At 53.0% G+C, this 19,963-nt stretch overlaps 2 protein-coding genes and 1 non-coding gene across 4 annotated transcripts; 2 read left to right on the top strand and 1 right to left on the bottom strand.

Annotated features, from left to right (window-relative positions):
• The first annotated feature begins 2,440 nt into the window (after window positions 1-2,440).
• prmt1 (protein arginine methyltransferase 1) lies at window positions 2,441-11,657 on the top strand. Of its 2 annotated transcripts, XM_042345061.1 has the most exons (11): window positions 2,441-2,520; window positions 5,381-5,452; window positions 6,106-6,222; window positions 6,329-6,484; window positions 7,358-7,421; window positions 8,353-8,495; window positions 8,979-9,066; window positions 9,742-9,857; window positions 10,197-10,347; window positions 10,879-11,000; window positions 11,331-11,657. In XM_042345061.1, exons 1-11 carry the CDS (start codon window positions 2,503-2,505, stop codon window positions 11,412-11,414), a joined length of 1,131 nt encoding a protein of 376 aa, XP_042200995.1. In that variant the 5' UTR covers window positions 2,441-2,502; the 3' UTR covers window positions 11,415-11,657. The 2 variants fall into 2 exon arrangements, with proteins under 2 accessions (XP_042200995.1, XP_042200996.1); XM_042345062.1 differs by lacking the exon at window positions 5,381-5,452 and having other exon boundaries at window positions 2,445-2,520.
• Window positions 9,215-9,351, top strand: LOC121851314. The gene has a single exon (XR_006085882.1). It is a non-coding gene; the product is annotated as a small nucleolar RNA SNORA70 (small nucleolar RNA).
• Window positions 11,658-15,428: 3,771 nt separating the features above from the next.
• polr2l (RNA polymerase II, I and III subunit L) lies at window positions 15,429-18,454 on the bottom strand. The gene is made up of 3 exons (XM_042345092.1): window positions 18,376-18,454; window positions 16,800-16,904; window positions 15,429-15,743 (listed from the first exon to the last, which is right to left on the bottom strand). The coding sequence occupies exons 2-3, from the start codon at window positions 16,892-16,894 to the stop codon at window positions 15,635-15,637; spliced, it is 204 nt and encodes a 67-aa protein (XP_042201026.1). The 5' UTR covers window positions 16,895-16,904; window positions 18,376-18,454; the 3' UTR covers window positions 15,429-15,634.
• Between the last annotated feature and the right edge of the window lie 1,509 nt (window positions 18,455-19,963).

Below are 19,963 nucleotides of genomic sequence, written 5' to 3'. Positions count from 1 at the left end.
AATGGCGAGTCGCAGGCAACCTGGCGATGGAATTCGGAGCCGAAATCTCCGGCAGAGGCGAAGGGAAAACTCGAACGAGCTGTAGATATTTCTGTTAACAAAGCTTGTGAATGTTTATGGAACTTTAGCGTGATTCACGTGCCTTGGATTTATGAAGTCCTCCTTTTCCCCCTTTGCCCCATCTTAAACTGTGAAGCGGATTAATTGCGGAAGTTGTGGCAGTCCAGTCCTGCTGCTTAGGGGCAGTTTCCTAAAACAGTCCCGACACTCGTTACGGGGGCCATTATCCTGTTTTATAATCAATTTAAATGGCCACCAGCGTCACTTCCAGGTGGCCGCTGACTTCTCCTCCTGCATTGGAAGGCAGGCTTCCTGACAACGACAACAACTTGCATTTATACAGCATAAGGGAGGAGGTTGAAGTTAGGCGCGGTCGAAGAGGAAGGTCTTAAGGAGGGATTTAAAGAGAAAAAGAGAGCAGGAGCGAGGCAGAGGGACGGAGACGGGGAGTTCCAGAGGTTTGACAGAAAGAGCTATAACACTTAAAACAGGGTCAGACTCCCAACTGCAATGCAATTGCATTTTATATATAGCGACTTTGCTGTTGAGTCGGAATGAACGTGCGTGAATGTTTACGGATTGCCACACTGAGATTGTTTACAGGGTTCCTGGGTCGATGGGCACCAAAGTAACCGAGAAAATGGTTAATACAGGGCATGGTTGGGTCTGGACGTGGGCGATAGTAATGGATTAGCTCACGTGCCTACGCTGACCGTTTTTACCTCCAAAAAAATGACTATCGAATGCTTTTACTGTATATGTGTGAATATATGTGTGCGGGCGCGCGTGTGATTACAAATTCGGTGCTCTGGTTTGAAATCAGCGGGAACCTCAGAGAAATAAAATGTGCAATCGATGTTGATAAATATTGAATCGTGCATTATTTATTCCGTCTCCGTAACCGAGTCTCTCTGGATTCCTGCAGCTCAACGGTTCGAGCACTCGCCTCGCAAGAGAGAGGACCCGGGTGCGATTCCCGGGCGGGGCGAAACTTTAGGGAAATTTCCTTACTTCACACGTCTCCGTTTACCTACAGTAGGTAGGAACCCGGTTGTTCGTCGATTTGGGGATTGCTTTCTCAGGGTAATAATCCCTCGTATAACATTACGGCCGATCTGTACCCCTCCCTTGGTCTGTATCCCTTGACGCCCTGACCTGATAAACATCTGTCCACTTCAGTCCTGAAAATTTGAATGGATCCGGTCATAGTCTTCGGGGGAACTGTCGGCCAAGACATGGCAGAGGGCGAGAAATTGGACTGGAATCTACAAGCAGCTATTGACAAGCCAAGCGAGTGACGGTTGATCAGTGGCCCATTGATGGGTTTGGTTCCCGGGCGGGTCAGGTCAGGGCAAAACTTTTGGCAAGTTTCCTTTCTGCGCCCACACACACACCCACACACACACACACCCACACACACACCCACACACACCCACACACACCCACACACACACACACACACACACACCCACACACACACACACACGCCTCTGTTTACACGGCAGTAGGTAGGAACCCGGTCGTTAGTCGATTGACGGATCGCCTTTCCAGGGGGTAATAATTCCTTCAAAACAATAATAAATTGGTCACTCCGCAGCGGCTGTCTGTGGGGACGTCGCCGGGCGCGGTCGGCCGGCGCGTTTCGCCTACAAGGTACACAGTCACTACACTTTACGGTGTATTCCGTGAAGCGCTTTGAGAGGTCTCGAAGACGTGATCAGGAGACCGTATCGAACGCGAGGATCGTTATTATTATTATTATTATTATTAATTCTGTTGTTCAATGAATGATTTGGGACTGTGGGAAAATCTGACAATTGATGGATGAGGTCAGTCTGAGTGACAGGTCAACAGCGCGGGTGGCCCCGCCCACACCGGCCTGATTGATAGTCGCCCCGACCAATTGGAAGCCTCCTGCTTGGTCCGCCCCTCTGACTGACAGCCGCACTGACCAATGAGAGCCAGCTCAGGCTGGTTCCCAGCTCCCACCTCCCAGCCTGACTGACAGCCTCAGTGACCAATGGAAGCCAGCCCACGCTGCTCCCGCCTTCCCGTCCTGACTGACAGCCTCAGTGACCAATGGGAGACAGCTCACGCTTCTTACTCCTCCCTCGTCTGACTGATAGCCTCAGTGACCAATGGGAGTCAGCCCACGCTGCTCCCGCCTTCCAATCCTGACTGACAGTCTCAGTGACCAATGGACGCCAGCTCTCGGGACTCCCGCCTCCCCGGCCCGACTGACAGCCCCGGCGACCAATGAGAGAGCTCGATAGTGAAGCCGCCCCGGTGCTCGGTCAATGAGGGGCGCGGTGCCGGCTGACCGACGGCCGCGCGGACCAATGGCCGGGCGGGGGCGGGCCGGCGGGCGACCAATGGCGGGCGGTGAGGGCGGCGAGCGGGGTATATAAAATGGCGGGAACATGACGGGCTTTCTTTCGCAAGATGGCCGAGTGCATGGAGGTAGGGTCGGGGCCGCGAGGGAGCGGGGCCGCGTGGAGGAGGCTCCCGGTGAGGGAGAGAGGGGCGGGAGCCCGAGCCGCCGGGGAGGGGGAGGGGGTGGGGTGGGAGCGCGGCCGGGGGTCGGTCTCCCGGGGGTGCGGTGGGGGTGTGGGGGGTGGAGAGCGTTGAGAGGCCGCCTAGGCCCAGCACACGAGGGTGAAGCCTCGGCCTCGCGTAGCTGACTCACCCGCCATCTCCTCGCTGCAGCTTCCCCCCCCCCCCCTTCCCTCGCTCGTTCACTCCACCGCTCCCGCCCCCCCCCCATCACCACCACCCTCAAAGGAGGGGCTCTTCTATACCCCCCCCTCCTTTAAGGTGATGGAGGGGGGGGGGGGGATATTCCTCGTCTCTCTTATTCTCCCACACCCCCACCTCACACACCCCCCCCAAAAAAAAAAATCTTTGTATAATCCCAACGCCCCCACCCCACCCATACGCCAACAAAAGCTGTAGTCCCTTCCCCCCCCCCCCCAATAATCTTTGTAGGGTTCCTACCCCCTCTCCCCACATGAAGCAAAACTTGTCCCCCCCCCCCCACCACCACTACCTCTCCCACCCCCCCAAAAAAAAAAATACTTAAGCAGCACCTTGCGGTAGCTCCAAAATCTATCCCCCCCCCCCCACCATACGCAAAAAAAAACTTTCTGTGGTTCCTAAATTCGCTCGCCCCCCCACGCGCGCGCGCACACACACACGCAAAAGATCTCTTCCCCCCCCCCCCATAAAAAATAATTTATGTGTGAGCCACTCAAAATCCCCACATCCAACCCCCAAACTATGGTTCGCTAATATCCCTCTCCTCTCCCCCCCCCCACATACACGCACAATAGAGACTACCTTGTGGTACCCCCAAAACTCGGTTCTAACCCCCTCCCTCAAAAAATCTTACTACGGTTCTTAAAATTCCTCTCCCCCCCCCCCCAAAAAAAAAACGCAGCTCCCCTGTGGTACCCCCAAACCTGCACTCCATTCTCTCCCCCCACCCAAATCCTTGTATGATTCCCGAAAACCCTCTCCCCCCCCCTCCGACACACATACACACACAAAAAAAACTGGTTCTCACCCCCCCCCCAAAAAAAAATCTCTGTATGGTTCCTAAAACCTCCGCCGCCCCCCCACCCGCAAAAAGAAGCCCCTTGTGGAACTCCCAAAACTATTCAAACCCCCCCCCAAAAAGAATCTTTGTGTTGTCCCTAAACCCCGCCCCCCCCCCAAAGAAACCTGTTATGGTTATCTCCCCCCAAAAAAAACTCCATTCAATCAATCCTCTCCTCCCGCCCCCCTCCCCCCCCAAGAAAAAAATGCCCCCCCACCCCCTCCGAAACGAATGAATCCCTGTAGCCCGGACCGTGAGGATTGATGGTAGAGGATGAATTAAAATGATGGATAGGCAGACAGGGTTGTAGGTACAGTGAGCGAGTGACCTCTTTCTCTGCCTTGAGGGGGGGGGGGTGGGGGCTTTCTCTGCCTTGAGGGGGGGGGGGGTCTTTCTCTGCCGGGGGGGGGTTAGGGGCTGCTTTGAGTTAACGGGAGGGAACTGAATTTACTGGATTCTGCGATCTGTTGCCTCAGCGTCTCATTTGTTGTGGTCTTTCTCTCTCACTTCCCCCCCCCCCCCCCCGCCCCCCACCACCGCCACACTCACCCGCCCCCCCCCCCCCCACCCACCACCGTAGTACGTGCTGTGCCACTTTGTGCCGCAATGTGCAGGTAGTTAAGTAAGTGTGGGTGGGTGGAAATTCTTTGAGGTGAGCTGTGTGAAAATTCCGCTAACTCCCCCCCCCCCCCCCCCCCCCCGGTGCTTATTTTGTCGCGCGCGCGCGTGTGTGTGTGTTGGGTTGTACGCGGGTCTGAGCTTAGTTGTCTCCTGTGGGCATAACAACTTGGATTCATACAGCGCCCTTCATGCCTGGACCTCGACGATCCTTTCTATCCTGTCCGTGACATGACCCGCTCTGCCTTCCCCACCTCCGCAGCATCGCCCGGCTCCGCCATCGTCGGCGCCGGCCGCCGGAGCCCTCGTGCGCGCGCTCGCAACGGCCGGGCTTGGCTGTGCGAGCTCCCCGACTTGTCGGCCTCCCCAACCCCTACCTCCGTAGGCTGCGGGTGGTCCAGAACTCTGCGGCCCGTGTCCTCTGCCGCGCCAGGCTCCGTGACCCTGTCGCCCCCCCATCCTCGCCCGACTCCCGCTGGCTTCCCGTCACACAGAGGCTGCAAGAGCCTGGTCCTCGCCTACAAAAGGCCTCCATAGCCTTGCTCTTCCCCCTACCTCTGCGACCTACTAACCCCCTACCAACCTGCCCGCTCCGCTCAGCGGGCTCCGGCCTCCTTCACGGTCCCCCTCCCCCCACCATCGGCGGGCGACCGTCAATCGCTTTGCCCCCACCCACTGGAACTTCATCCCGCAGTCCCTCCACTTCACCCCCACTCTTGCCTCTTTCAAGACCTATCTCAAGAATCCTCCTCTTTGACCGTGCCTTTGATCACCCTCCTGCCCTCTACCTTCCCCGATCCCGGCCCCCAGCTCGGGTCCGAAACACTTATTGTCTTGGAACATCCTCAAGACGTGAAAGGTGCTATACAAATGTAATTTTGTTGTTGTTCATAGGAAACATAGGAATTGCTAGACCAAAAAAGACCAGGTCCATCTAGTTTACCTTCTATACAATAACGATAGCAATTAATTCTTTATGGGTTAGTCTACCAGCAGAGTGGAAAGCTTTAGGAACCTTAGATCCAAAGTTGCCTCGTTCTTCCAAGCAATACTACACTTGTCATGTCTCAAATTACTCATGTAATGTATTCCCAAAATATCACACAGGGTGGTGTCTCTGAGCGCTGCACAGTGACAGCGGAGAAAAGGGGGGAGGTGACAGGAGGTACGGTCAAAGAGGTACGTTGTCCAAAGAGAAGGATAAAGGGGGGGCGGGTGGGGGTCGAGGTGCAAGGAGTTCCAGGGGGGAAGTGGAGAGAAAACCTAAACTAATGGGGAAATGGGCAATATAATAAAAATCCGGTTGACTCTGCTGTGTTTTAGGCTCTTCTCATTGTGGTTGAGTTCCGATCACCCGAGTTCTGCAGTGGGGCACCACATTGTACCAGTGCTTGTTGCTTATTTTAAATTGAAGGCAGTGGGAGGCGCGAGTTGTCAAGTCTCTTCTCTGAGGAGTGTTCAGTTGGACCAGATCTGCAGTCTGATGACCAAAAGGGATGGGCTCATGTTGGGCCGAATGGCCTGGTTCAGTGCTGTGTAGTCCATGGCTCGCCAGGTCTGCATCGGTGCCATCAAAGTCACTTTGCAATGGCTGTACGCTTGTGACTCGGTTGCATGTGTTGTGTCGAAGACATTGGTCTCCCTGTAAAAGCCTCTGATTGATTGAAATAATAATAATTCTTGCATTTGATATAGCGCCATGTCACATCTTCGAGGCGTCTCAAAGCGCTTCACAGCATATATTGTAAAGTGAATTGACTGTATGATTTTGTGGGTCAAAATGCTCGTGGAAAGCAATTGGTACCAATGTGCTCTGATGATTGCTGTTGCAGGTGACTTCCATATCGGGTGCAGGTGGTGAGAGCACAGCCTCAATTAAGGACGGTGCGGAGGAGATGACGTCAAAGGATTACTACTTTGACTCTTACGCACACTTTGGCATTCACGAGGTGGGTTGCGGACGCATTGCTTGAGGAATAACGGGCGTGGTGGGCGTTTACCGTGATATGTAAGAGCGAGTGTTAATTCTGCCCCTCCCTCCCTCTCGTGCGATAGGAAATGTTGAAGGATGAAGTCCGCACTTTGACCTACAGAAACTCCATGTACCACAACAAGCACCTCTTCAAGGACAAGATTGTGTTGGATGTTGGCAGTGGAACGGGAATCCTCTGCATGTTTGCAGCGAAGGCCGGTGCCAAGAAAGTCATTGGGGTAAGGGCTTCGCTCTGTTTGGCACATTCACCGAAGTCAATTTTGTCAACGCACATCCTAGTGATTAAGCGCTAAACACTGAGCCATATGGATGAAGGTATCTCTAATGGCATTTAGAGATGAGCTCCGGTCTGCCTGTTCAAGTGGATGTTAAAGGTCTCACGGCACTGTTTTGAAGAGAGAAGGGAGTTTCTTTCTCTCTCTGTCCTGGCCAACAATCCCCCAAATAAAATTGGTCACTCGCTCCATGACTGCCGCATTTCGCCCACAAAATGCACAGTCAGTCCATTTTACAGTACGGACTACAGTGCTTTTGAGACGTCTGAATGATGTGATAAGGCGCTATATCAATTGCAAAGATTATTATTGTAGCATCTCACCAGAGCTACTGTCAGATGTTGAAAGCGTAATCTCAATTTTCTGCAATAATCCGCTTAATAATAATAATAATAATCCTTGCATTTGATTTCTCGACGTCTTCTCAACGTCCCAAAGCGCTTCACAGAATATACTGTAAAGTGAACTGACCGTATATTTGTGGGCGAACGCAGCAGCCAATTGCGCACAGCGGCGTCTGTCCCACAAACAGTCGTGGATTGAAAATGACCAATTCATTATTTTCTTTGGAGGGATTATTATTAGGCGTGTGCAGTAAAGAAACTTGCCCAAGGTTTCGCCCTGCCGGGAATTGAACTCAGCTCACATTGAGGAAGCCTCAAGCGCTTGTCGTGCAGTGGCAGTGGCTTTTTTTTTTTAATTCACCTTGTTTTAATAATAATAATAATAATCCTTGCATTTGATATAAACTCTGCTCAGGGGAATCTGCTGACTTCTCTTTGCTAGTGAGTGTTTTGTCTTTACCTTTGTTTTCAGATCGAATGCTCAAACATCTCTGAGTACGCTGAGAAGATAATTAAAGCCAATCACCTTGATCACGGTGAGCTTTCGTTCCTTTGTGTTCTTTTCGGGAAGGTTTTGCTCCTATCACTGGGGGGTGGGGTGGGGCGTGGAGTCATCCTTATCTTGAAGTTCTTATTTATTTTGCCCCCTTTCTCCCATCTCCCAGAGATCTGGACTGCTTTCTAGGGTAGTTCAACAGCCTCCCCAGAAAGAAGTTACAAATCGAACAGGTGCCCTGTGGTACCTTTCATTTACTGTTTGCTAAGAGGTAATGTTATCTCAAAATCTATCCAGATTTCAACCAATTGTCTTGGCCTACCCAACATCCTGATCAGTCGGTTATCGGCTCTCGGTGGAGCTTTGCTGTGCGCAGGTTTGACTGTGACAGTCACTCCGCTTGACATCAGTTGCCCCTGAAGCACTTTGTGGGGGTGATTGCAATGAATGAGTCTGGTCTGACTCTGCGCAGGGCAGAAAATTGAGCCTGTCATCTGCTCGGCTGTGCTGCCTAAGTTGTCCTTAGTCTTAACTACCAAGGATAGAATCAGAAGTGGTTGAAAACACACAGCAGGTCAGGTAGTATGTATTGAGAGAGGAAACACTTCAGGCCAATGACGTTTCCTCTCCATAGATGCTGCCTGACCTGCTGAGTGAGAATTCTGGGGGTTTTTTTTGGTATCAGATTTCCAGCATCTGCAGTGTTTTGCCTATTGTATAAGCTCAGGGATGATTGATGTGTTAATTTTCTATATATTGGAAAAAGAATCAGTTACAGATCTTGTGAATAACGGTCTGATGTGAAGTGTACTTTTGTTTCTGCTATATGTGACTACAGCTGGGTAAACCTTCACTTACTCGTAAGAGAAAGTCACCAGTCAAATGGAACAGATGGGTGGAAGGGAGCCCTGCCTCTCCTGTCAACCACGTGCTGTAAGAGTTGTATTTGATGCCCGTTTCCCCTCCTGCAGTTATCAGCATCATCAAAGGCAAGGTTGAGGAGGTGGAACTGCCGGTGGAGAAGGTGGACATTATCATCAGCGAGTGGATGGGCTACTGCCTCTTCTACGAATCCATGTTGAACACTGTCATCTACGCCAGAGATAAATGGCTGGTACGTGCGTTCGATGGCCGGCATGGGTTATCGTGGTTAGCGCGCTCGCCTCGCAAGCAAGCGAGAGGTCCTGGGTTCCATTCCCGGGCAAAGTGAAACCCTAGGCAAGTTTCCTGATTCCACACACCACACACACACTCTGTATATCGAGAGTAACCCGGTTGTCAAGATGATTGGCGGAATGCTTTCCTGGAATAAAATAATAATAATAAATTAATAATAATATTTGGTCACTTCAATCCACGACTTGTTTGTGGGACACTGCAGTGTGCACAAAACACACAGTCAGGAGTCAATGATATGATATGCACTATCCTTGTTAGACCTTCGATGTGTTTTGGGGGAAGGAGGAGGAGAGAGAAACAGGCTGGGAAAGGCCACGTTCTCTCCACCCACCCCCATCCCTTCCCAATACACACACACACACACGTGCACGCGCGCTCTTGGTGCTGGTTTTCCTGATCACTGTGTGTGTTTGTCTAGCACCCGGATGGCCTGATTTTCCCTGACCGAGCTGCTCTGTACGTCACCGCAATCGAAGACCGCCAGTACAAAGACTACAAGATTCACTGTGAGTTTGCACAACACGACCCCTCCCTGCCTGAAGCAGAGAGAACCTGCCAGTTGAGTTCTGCTTGCGGGAACGCACTTGTTGGGAACAGATGAGGAATGTGGGAGGAGGCCATTCAGCCCCTCGAGCCTTTCTATTAGATCGTGTCTTGCAGTTAATTAAGCCGACTAGCCCTCTGTACCTGTGGGAGGCTGGTGTGCAATGGCTGCATACAGCAAGTCACTGGTTGTGTAACGCGCTTTGTCTTTCCCGTGCAAAGTGCTCCAAGGGACCTCTGAGACATTGAGCGCTCGCTGGGGGAGGCTGTGAATATCACCATGGTGGGTGGGGTGGGGGGGGAAGAGGAGCGATGCGCACAGATGGGGAGAGACAGACACACGGTGGGTGGGGGAGACACGCATACGCGCACAGGGATGGAGAGAGACATGCACACGTGTGTAGAAATGATGATAAATCGGCTACTCAATCCATGGCTTTGTGGGACACTGCTGTGCGTAATTGGCTGTCGCATTTTTCTTGACAAAACATAGTCTATTCACTTTGGAGTGGAGAGACTATATAAGATATATATATATATATATATATATACACACACCCGGCTCCACGGCGTGAAGGGCGCTGTGTAAATTGTTTTTTGTTGTTGTAACCTGTTCCTTGTTGTGCCTTCGTCTCCAGGGTGGGAGAATGTGTATGGGTTCGATATGTCCTGCATCAAAGACGTTGCCATCAAGGAGCCTCTGGTGGATGTTGTTGACCCCAAGCAGCTGGTGACAAATGCATGTCTCATCAAGGTGAGGCCCTATTGTAAGGTTTATGCCAATAATAATATAATCCTTACGTTTGATACAGTGCTTTTCAACGTCTCAAAGCGCTTCACAGGATAGACTGTAAAGTGAATTGACTGTATATTTGTGGGCGAAATGCGGCAGCCAATTGCGCACAGCAGTGTCCCACAAACAGTCGTGGATTGAAGCGACCAATTTATTTTTTTCTTGGGGGATTATTATCAGGCGTGTGGAGTAAGGAAACTTGCCCACGATTTCACCCGGTCAGGAATCGAACACAGTCCCCATAGAGTAAGTGGTTGGACTGATGCAAGCTTTGCTATCATTCTCTCTCCTCTCCCTCAGGAGGTGGATATCTACACAGTGAAAGTTGACGACCTGTCCTTCACCTCACCGTTCTGCCTGCAAGTCACCCGCAACGACTATATCCACGCCCTGGTAGCTTACTTCAACATCGAGTTCACCCGCTGCCACAAGAGGACAGGGTTTTCCACAGGTACGGAGGGTGGTGGGGGTGGAGGGAGAGAACCCCGGAGCCCCTAGGCTGAACTCGGGTGTGGGTGCTATTAGCTGTTCTTGCTAGCAGCTCTGGTCTTTCAGCGCCTTTAGGTGTATACAAATGTCATTTGTCGTCGTTCTGATCTGGCACGGTAATGGGACGTAAGAGGAGGCCATTCAGCCCCTTGAGCCTGTTACACCGTTCTATAAGATCATGTCCAATTACCACCTCTCCCACCAACAATCTATCCTCCTCAGTCCTGAAGACGTGAATGGATCCAGCCATAATCCTTCTGTGGGAGGGAGGGAGTTGCAGATTCCAGATACCTTTCCCTAACCAACATCCATCCACCTCAGTCTTGGAAAATTTCAATGGCCTAACCCTAACCTGTCAAGATTGTGCCCCCACTTTGTTCTGGATTCCCCCACCAGAGGGAATGTGTTGTTTTATCATTTAAAATGCCTCAATGAGATCGCGCCCTCAACCGTCTTAACCTCAATGCAAACGGTGTGTGCTCTGTTGTTACAGCCCCCGACGCCCCCTACACACACTGGAAGCAGACGGTGTTCTACATGGAGGACTATCTCACTGTCAAGCGAGGCGAAGAGATCTTCGGGACAATCTCCATGAAGCCGAATGCCAAAAACACCGTGAGTTTCCTCATGTCGATGTCGACGATAGTAACGTGGTTCCATTTGATCCTGCGCCTTTCGCAACGCGTCGCAGGATTATACCGTAAAGTGCAGTGACTGTGTGTTGTGGAAGCCCCCAAATCCCTGACGGTCCAAAGCCTTGGGGCGCCCTCCCAATGTGAAAGGCACTCGTAAATAATAATTATCCACGTGTTTAATATAGCGCTTTTAATCACGTCTTCAAGACATCTCAAAGCGCTCACACTGTAAAGTGAATTGACTGTTGAGTTGCGTTCTATTAAACGCCTTTTTTTAACCCCTCTCTCTCTCTCTCTCTCTCTCCCTCAGCGAGACCTAGACTTCACCGTGGATGTAGAATTTAAAGGCCAGCTGTGCGAGTTGTCCTGCTCCACGGATTACAAGATGCGTTAGGTTCTGTCTCCTCGCCCCCACCAACCCCCCCCCACCCCACCACCTTTCCCCATCCCCCTGCCTGCTCGCCAGCCACACCGTCCACACATATCGCTCCACAGGCTCCATCGAGGGTGGCTGAAAGTAGTGCTGTATTCCGTAGATTTAAAATGCTCCTCATTTAAACATTAGGGCCTGGCTGGCGGGCGGTTTCGCTGTGTGTGTGCGTGCGTGCGGGAGTGGGGGTGGTGGGGGGGAGGCTGGAAGGAGAGGGGGAGTGGGTGGTTTGCCGGGAGGGGGAGACAGAGAACCGACGTATACATCAGCGACCACGTGGGAAACCGCTTTCTCTTTTAAGGAAAAAAAACATAACGGATCTCGGATTCAAAGCTCAACTCCGTGGGAGGGAATGATTTTTTTTTGAAAAAAAGTCTCGGTCTCGAGAGCGATTTTCTTTTCTCTCCCCCGGCCCCAACCCCGAAGGAAAGCTCTTTAGGGATTGTGAGACTGGACGTCGCTGTTTGGAGTGACAAATTTTTGGGGGGTGGTGGGTGGGTGGGGGTGAGAGAGAGAGAGCGATTACGCAGAGTTGGCTTTACAGAGGGGATTTCAAACTTATTTGTTCATTTTTTAAAATAACTTATTATTTTGGGGGTTGCTGCACAAACTGCTCGTCGGGACTGAACGTGAGGCAACGACTGCTGCTAGCGGGACCCCGGGTGGGGGGGGCTTGTCTGTCAGAACTGTAGCTTTGCGTTCTTTTCTTTCCCCTCTCCCCCCCTCGGTCCACCTTCCCCAATTTGAGGGTGACTGGTTTGATGTCACCATCATGAGGAGAGAGAGAGAAAGAGTCAAACTGCTATCAGAGTGGAAGCCATTCATAAACTGGTGTGACTGTTTCTTACGAGTGGGGGAAGAGGCGAGTGGGGATGAGAGAGAGAGAACTGCAGTCGTTCCCTCTCCCCCCCCCCCCACTAAACACTAAAATATCCAGGCTGGCCAAAGACCAGGTGAAATTTGATCTCCACCTTCTCTCTCTCCCCCTCTGCCCCCCCCCCCACCCACCCCCCTCAGAAGCAAGCAACCAGCCCCTGGTACCCTGCCATTTCTTCTCCCCCCCCCCACACCCCCCCCCACACACACACACACACACACATTAAGAAAAAGTGTTCACTCCTTCCATAGTTGTTTACTTGGTGAGTGATTTGCAAAATATTCAGTTGAGTCGAGAGAGAAAAGAGTCGTCAGTGCACTGAGTTTTGCTGCTTAACCTTACTGTATGTAGTTGGTGTTTATGTTCTTCTTTTTCTGTCTCTCTCTTCCCCCGCCCCCACTCCCCGGGGGTCTGTGCGTCAGCGCCATGCGGGGAAAACCTCCGGCCATCGCTCGCTCGTTCGTTTGACTGGAATTCCCTCGGGGCAGTGGGAGTCCTGATCTATGTGTGTGTGTGTGTGTGTCTCTCATACAGCAGCGATAGATGACGGTAGAAATAGCAGCCTGCGCTGGTCAACACAGTGAGGCCTTGTGTAAATAAATAGGTGACGTTGGGTTTCTTTGTGTGTGTCCTCCCCTTCTCCTCTCCCATTTCCCCAGCCCCTCAAAAAAAAAAGAAGCACATCTGCTCCCTGTACCTGTGTAGCAGCAATTGGGGCCGGTGTTGCGTGCGTTTGTGTTGCTGCTGCTTTGCACGAACTCTGGTCTGACGTATCTGGAACCAGGTCCCATCGGAACGCAATTGTGAAGGGTTCGCACATAAGACTGTGAAGCGACGCGATCCTGGTGACCAGCCCCCCCTCTCTCTTCCCCCCCCCCCCACCCACATTTGCAGCTTGCTGTTAGGACTATCCCTCCCCCCTCTCCCCCCCCCCCCCCCACATTGTGTGAGTGTAGACTGACTGACTGACCTGCTCTCTGTGTTACTGTCAGCGAACTAACTTAACTCCTTTTTAAACCAGATGAAATTAAATGTGAAGCAAAGCGACTTGAGTTTTTTTCTTCCAGCCCCCCACCCTTTATCAGCTAGTGGGATGTTCTGCTACTCCCCCCCACCCCCCCCTCTTTAAACCCATGGACTGTTTCACTGTGCTGTGGTACAGGGCAATGGCTTGTTTGGTGAGGAGATGGCGTGTCCTATATTGTACGCCGCCGCGAAGACTGCATCCTGCACGGCCGGGCTTCCGAACAAGTATTGGCTCTTCCTTGCCGTGTGTGTGTTTTGGAGATGGGAACGGGGGATTAATAAACTGTTGCTGGAGTCCCTCCATTGCAGACGCACCAGGCTGAGCGGACCGGCGGAGAGCTTGGAGCGGTTACCGAGCATCGTGTTGCGTGTGCGTTGCTGCCTTCAAACCCACACGCTTTCTCTGGCGTGTCTTGGAACCCACGGCGGGTTCCAGCGAGGATGGTCTTGGGTTGGATTTGGGGGGGTGGGCAGCAACGCAACTGTTTAGCCCTTAAATGTTTTAAGGGCCACTTCTGTTTCTGAAGCTTTGTCACATCTTTCTTGACTTGTGTTTTTTTTTAAAAAAAAAAGAGTGTTTGATGCGTGTTGCGAATCCCATGTTATTTTTAAATCCATAAAATACTGACCGTCTGAAAACATTGTGACTTGTGTAGTAAATTGTTTTTTTTATAATATGGTGACATTCATTGAGGAAAAACAAATAAAAGTTTTGACTTTACATCCCCCCCCCCGTCGCTGGTGCTTTACTAACTAAGGCGGGACCGCGTGGTGGTACCAGTACGATGGCGGTAATAAACCTTAGCGTCCGGCAAACAGTCGTGGATTGAGTGTGTTTTTCGCTTCGGTTGGGGGTGGATGGGGAGTGGGATAAGAGGGTGAAGGGAAATCTTTTTTTAAACCTTAACCGGTGGTGCCAAGAAAATAATCCCTGCGCTTGACAATAACCTTTGCCTTTTGTGTCAGGTAGTCTCGAAGCTCTTCACAGGATAGACGGTGAGACGCGATGACTGCTTTTCGTGGCAGACAATTTTGCACAGCATCAAACGGCCCGTGAGGTATGATTTTATCCCCGGGGAGGGTGGAATCCCTCCTCTCTCCAAATAGCACCGCAGAAACTTAAACCATCAGGCTGATTAGCGGATTATTTTTTTTTAGAAGGGGCGAGACGAGATAGTGTTAGCGTTCAGGGGGACTTCGGGTGTCCCTGTTACACCAGTCACAGAAAGTTAGTTTGCAGGTGCAGCAAGCGATTAGGAAGGCGAACGGTGTGTTGGCGCTCGTTGCAAAAGAGTTAGAATATAAGAGTAGGGAAGTCTTACTGCAAGAGCACAGGGCTCTGGTGAGACCGCACCCAGAGTATTGTGCGCAGTTTTTGTCTCCTTATTTAAGAAAGGAGGTACTCGCTTTGGGAGGGGGTACAGTGTAGATTCACTGGGTTGGTACCTGGGATGAGTTATGAGGATAGATTGAGCAATTTAGACCTATATTCGCTAGAATATAGAGGCATGAGAGGTAATCTTATAGAAACCTATAAGATTATTAAGGGGCACAACAGAATAGTTAGTGGGAGACTTTTCTCCGGTTGGAGAAACTAATACCAGGGGGTCACCGTCTTAAAATTAGGGGTAAGTCCTTTCGCACTGAGTTGAGGAAAAACTTCTTCACTCAGAGGGCAGTGAATGTATGGCATTCTCTGCCCCAAAGGGCTGTCGGTGCTCAGTCCTCGAACATATTCAAGACTGAGATTGATAGATTTCTTGTGGATTAAGGGATATGGGGATAAAGCGAATAGGAGGAGTTAGAACGGATCAGCCATGATCTTATTGAATGGCGGGGCGCAGGCTAGAGGGGCTGAATGGCCTCCTCCTGCTCCTAATTCTTATGTTCTTATGTATCCCACACGATGAATATCGACGACGATCATCCTTGTGCGTGACAACAGCGCCTCATCACGTCATTTGAGACGTCTCAAAGCGCTCCACGGATCACACCGTAAAGCGTAGTGACCGTGCGCTCGGGTTTAACCCCTTCCGAAGTGCGCGCGGGTTGAAAAATGAAACCGGACAAACCGCTGAATAAATAAGTCGACTTATTTATTTGGGGTGTGTGTGGGGGGTGGGGGAACTTCCGAATGATAGAGCCGGGGGGGGGGTGGGGGGAGGAGAGAGAGGAAAGAGGGGGTTCACACCCTAAATGTTACACGACAAGGTCATCAATGTTCACTGCACACGCACGAGCCGAGGTTCTGCGCCGAGCCACGAGGACTCGCTCGAGGGCCTCATTTCTCCAGGGGGGCGTAGTTCAGAAGCTTCTCGATCAGGTCCACGTGAGACAGTAACATGCGACGGCAGCAGTAACGCTTCAGCCCCAGTGCGTCCAGCGCATCGCTGCGGAGACGGGAAAAAAAAAAGGGGGTGCAGCGTGAGCTTCAGGCGAGCTGCCCTCTCTCTCTCCGGACAGGTTGACCGCAGCTCCAACTCCCTTTGCGCCCTGGCACCTCCCTCCCTCCCTCCACCCCTCCCCACAACCCTCTTGCCTATCCCCCGTTCTACCATCGGTATTTTCAGCCGCTAACCGTCCCTCCCCGCCCCCCCCACCCCAAAACTCTCTCCCTTCTGTTCCCCTCCCTCTTCCCCATCTTCAGGTCCGGCCTGAAGGCTCGCCAGCCCCCACACCCTCCCCTCGTTTAACTGCTCACGAAGGAGGGAGGAACACTGCTCTTCCCCCCCCCCACCACCCCTCCGCCGGCTCGATGTCGTGCTCCATCACTGTCAAGCGCTCTGGGGCGCTATCCTGCGTGGGGTGGGGGGCGCTGTTTGTGTGGAGGGGGGTGGTGGTTGGGAGTGGGGAGGATCCGCCGGCCGTTCTAACATTGGCGAAAAACAATCGCTACTCTACAGATTACTTCCCGGAATCATGTTGGCCGGAAACGGGGAGAGGGGGGGAAACGGAGAGAGAGAGAGAGAGAGCACATTCCATCCCAACGATATACCTCTGGGATTTCCATGTGGAATTCTCAGTCTGGTTTGGAGACTCGTCGGCCCCGGTGATGGGCTTCCGCGCGCGTCAGACACTCTCTCTCTCTCTCTCTCTCTCTCACCTAATTCTGCAGAGGAGGTGACCGCCGCGAACGGTGTAACCGGCTGAACCGGCACCGCCCGCTCTCGGGAATTACCGTCGAGGGTGGCGGCTGTGTTAGTTGTGGGAGGGGGTTTGGGGGGGGGGGGGGGGGAAGAGACGGGGCGGCCAATTTCGGCCACAGCGATGTTCGACGTCGAATGGACCCGATTTTTCTCTCTCCTTCAGGAGAGCCGGGACCTCAGCAACGACGACCCCGTTCCCCGGCGGCGGGTCTCGGCCCCTCGGGGGCTCCCGAGCTGAAACTTCCCGACCCAACGACCTTCCGACATCCCAGAGCGCCGCGGAGCCAGCTCCGGCCTTACCCCTCCGTGTACTCGGCCTGCAGCAGCCCCAGGTAGGCCTCCCATTTGTTGCCCACCACCTTCCCGCAGGTGAAGCATCTGACCGGGATGATCATCGCGGCCGCTCTGGAAACGGAGAGAGGGGGAAAAAAAAAAAGAAGAGCCTCAGAACCGCCTGAAACGTAAGTTGAGCCGTGTTCCGATTTACCAATTATCGCTTTCAGTCCCAACTCCGTCCGGGGGGTGGGGGTGGGGTTCGGGGGGGGGGGTGGGGATCGAGGGTTACGGGGGCAAAGGCGGGCAGTTGGGGTCGAGGCACAGAACGGCCACGGTCCGGTCGGATGGTGGGAACGGGCTCGAGGGGCTGAATGGCCTCCTCCTGTTCCCGCTATCCCTTCCTGCTCCGCGATGATGGCTCGAGCCGGTGAGGGAGGGAATGGGGGAGTGGGGTATAAACACCGGGCACCGACTGTCTGGGAATGTCCTCTCTCTCCCCCCACACTCTCCCCCTCTCTCTCTCTCCCCCCACACTCTCCCCCTCTCTCTCTCTCCCCCACACTCTCCCCCTCTCTCTCTCTCCCCCACACTCTCCCCTCTCTCTCTCTCCCCCCACACTCTCCCTCTCTCTCTCTCTCCCCCCACACTCTCCCCCTCTCTCTCACACTCTCCCCCTCTCTCTCCCCCACTCCCCCTCTCTCTTCCCCCCACACTCTCCCTCTCTCTCTCCCCCCACCCCCTCTCTCTCTCTCTCCCCCCACACACTCCCCCTCTCTCTCCCCCCACACTCTCCCCCTCTCTCTCTCCCCCCACACACTCCCCTCTCTCTCTCTCCCCCCACACTCCCCCCTCTCTCTCTCCCCCACACTCCCCCCTCTCTCTCTCCCCCCACACTCCCCCTCTCTCTCCCCCACACTCCCCCTCTCTCTCCCCCCACACTCCCCCTCTCTCACACCCCCTCTCCCCCCACACTCCCCCCCTCTCCCCCACACTCCCCTCTCTCTCTCCCCCACTCCCCCCCTCTCTCTCCCCCCACTCTCTCTCTCTCCCCCCACTCTCTCTCCCCCCACTCTCTCCCTCCTCTCTCCCCCCCACTCTCCCCCTCTCTCTCCCCCACTCTCCCCTCTCTCCCCCCCCTCCCTCTCTCTCCCCCCACACTCCCCCCTCTCTCCCCCACCTCTCTCTCTCCCCCCACTCTCTCTCTCCCCCCACTCTCTCCCCTCCCTCTCCCCCCACACTCCCCCCTCTCTCTCCCCCCACACACTCTCCCTCTCTCTCTCCCCACACTCTCCCCCTCTCTCTGCCCCCCACACTCTCCCCCTCTCTCTCTCTCCATCTCTCGGGCGGTGACTCAGGGCCGCGGCGGCAGTTTGTGGGGGAAGTCTCGGGGGCGCCATCGACGACGTGACGCGGGTCAAGACATGATGGTGGGGGTGTGGGGAGGGGTGTGGGGGAGGGGTGTGGGGCTCAAACCCAGAGACCCCCCAACCCCCACCATCACCCCTCACCCCCCCCCCCCCCAGAGGAAGGGAGAAGCCCCCCCCCCCCACACAGACAGACCCCCCCGTTAGGCCCCAAAAGCCCCGGAACTCGCGCTCACCCTCCGACCTCTTCCTCCACACGTGACACTCCCCCCAACACCACACACACTGCGCAGGCGCCGCTCTCCCCCTCCAGTGCGCAGGCGCCGCTCTCCCCTTCCAGTGCGCAGGCGCCGCTCTCCCCTTCCAGTGCGCAGGCGCCGCTCACCGCCGCGCAGTGACGCTCCTCCACCACCGGAGGGCGTCAGTGATACACACAGTGATACACTGTGTCATAGAGGGAGTGATGGAGAGAGTGATGGAGAGAGAGGGAGTGATACAGTGTGTGATGGAGAGAGTGATGGAGAGAGAGGGAGTGATAGAGAGAGAGGGAGTGATACAGTGTGTGATAGAGGGAGTGATAGAGAGAGTGATAGAGAGTGATGGAGAGAGCGAGAGAGTGACACGGTGTGTGATAGAGAGAGTGATGGGGAGAGAGTGACACAGTGTGTGATAGAGCGAGTGATAGAGAGAGAGAGTGATACAGTGTGTGATAGAGAAAGTGATAGAGAGTGACTCAGTGTGTGATGGAGAGAGTGATGAAGGGGCGACTGAAAGAAATGTACTTTCTAAAAGTTTTTCCCTTTTTTTAAAAAAAACTTTCTCCCCAATAAATGGGTTCGAAATGCAATTTGTGGCCTCCAATCATTTTCAGCCCAAAAAATAAAAAACTTTTTTTTTTTTACTTGAAATAAAACTTAACTTTGACTAAGAAGTGAACAATTTTTTTCCCCCTTTACGCTTTTTTTTTCTTGGTCGGTGGGTGAGGGGGAGGGGGGTGGGGGTGGTGAGTGGGGGTGAGGGGGGAGGGGGGGGTGGGGGTGAGGAGGGGGGGTGGAGGGTGGGGGGAAATTTCATTAAACTTTATTTTTCGAACCATCTAAAGTTTCCAATTCCTACTTTTCTCTCTTTCTCTTTTCCCCCCAAAAAGAAACCCTTTTTTTTTACTCGGTTTCTTTTTCTCTATCTTTATTTTACTCTCTGTCTCTCTCTCTCTCTTTCTCTTTCTCTCTCACCCCTTAATTTTTTTCCCTCTCTTTCCCCCCTCTCTAAACTTTCTCTCTCTCTCTCTCTCTCTACCCCCCGACCCCAAGAAAAACCTTCTTACCGAGCTCTCAACCTTTATTTTTTCCCTCTGTCTGCGTCTCTCTGTCCCCTTCGACCCCCCCACACCCCCCACCACCTTATTTAAACCTTTCCTCGCTCCCTCTAAAGATTATTTCTTGTGAAACTTTTTCTCTCTCTTTATTGAATGCTTTCGGTGATGGCGGTGGGGGCGGTGTTGGCGGGGGAGCGAGTTATGTTATCTTTCCAAAACATTCGCACTCTCTCTCTCTCTCTCTCTCTCTCGTTCTTTCTCTTCCCCTTTAAACCCCCTGTAGGTTTTGTAATGAGCTCTGTGTGTGTGTGTGTGTGCGCGAGTGAGTGAGTGAACGAGCGAGTGAGTGAGTGAGTCAATGAGTGTTTCTCGCTCCCACCCATTTCTGTTTAGCTGTGACCGAAAGCTGTTGTATTGCAGTCTGTTCCCATCGCTCACCGCTATCACTGTTCCAACAGAGAGAGAGCGAGAGAGAGACACACAAACGCACACAGAGACGCAGAGAGAGG

This window comes from Callorhinchus milii, unplaced genomic scaffold, assembly GCF_018977255.1.
Source record: "Callorhinchus milii isolate IMCB2004 unplaced genomic scaffold, IMCB_Cmil_1.0 Scaffold31, whole genome shotgun sequence".
NCBI classification, from domain to species: Eukaryota; Metazoa; Chordata; class Chondrichthyes; order Chimaeriformes; family Callorhinchidae; genus Callorhinchus; species Callorhinchus milii.
Note: the sequence above shows the minus strand (reverse complement) of the source record. Positions and strands in the feature narration are given on the sequence as shown.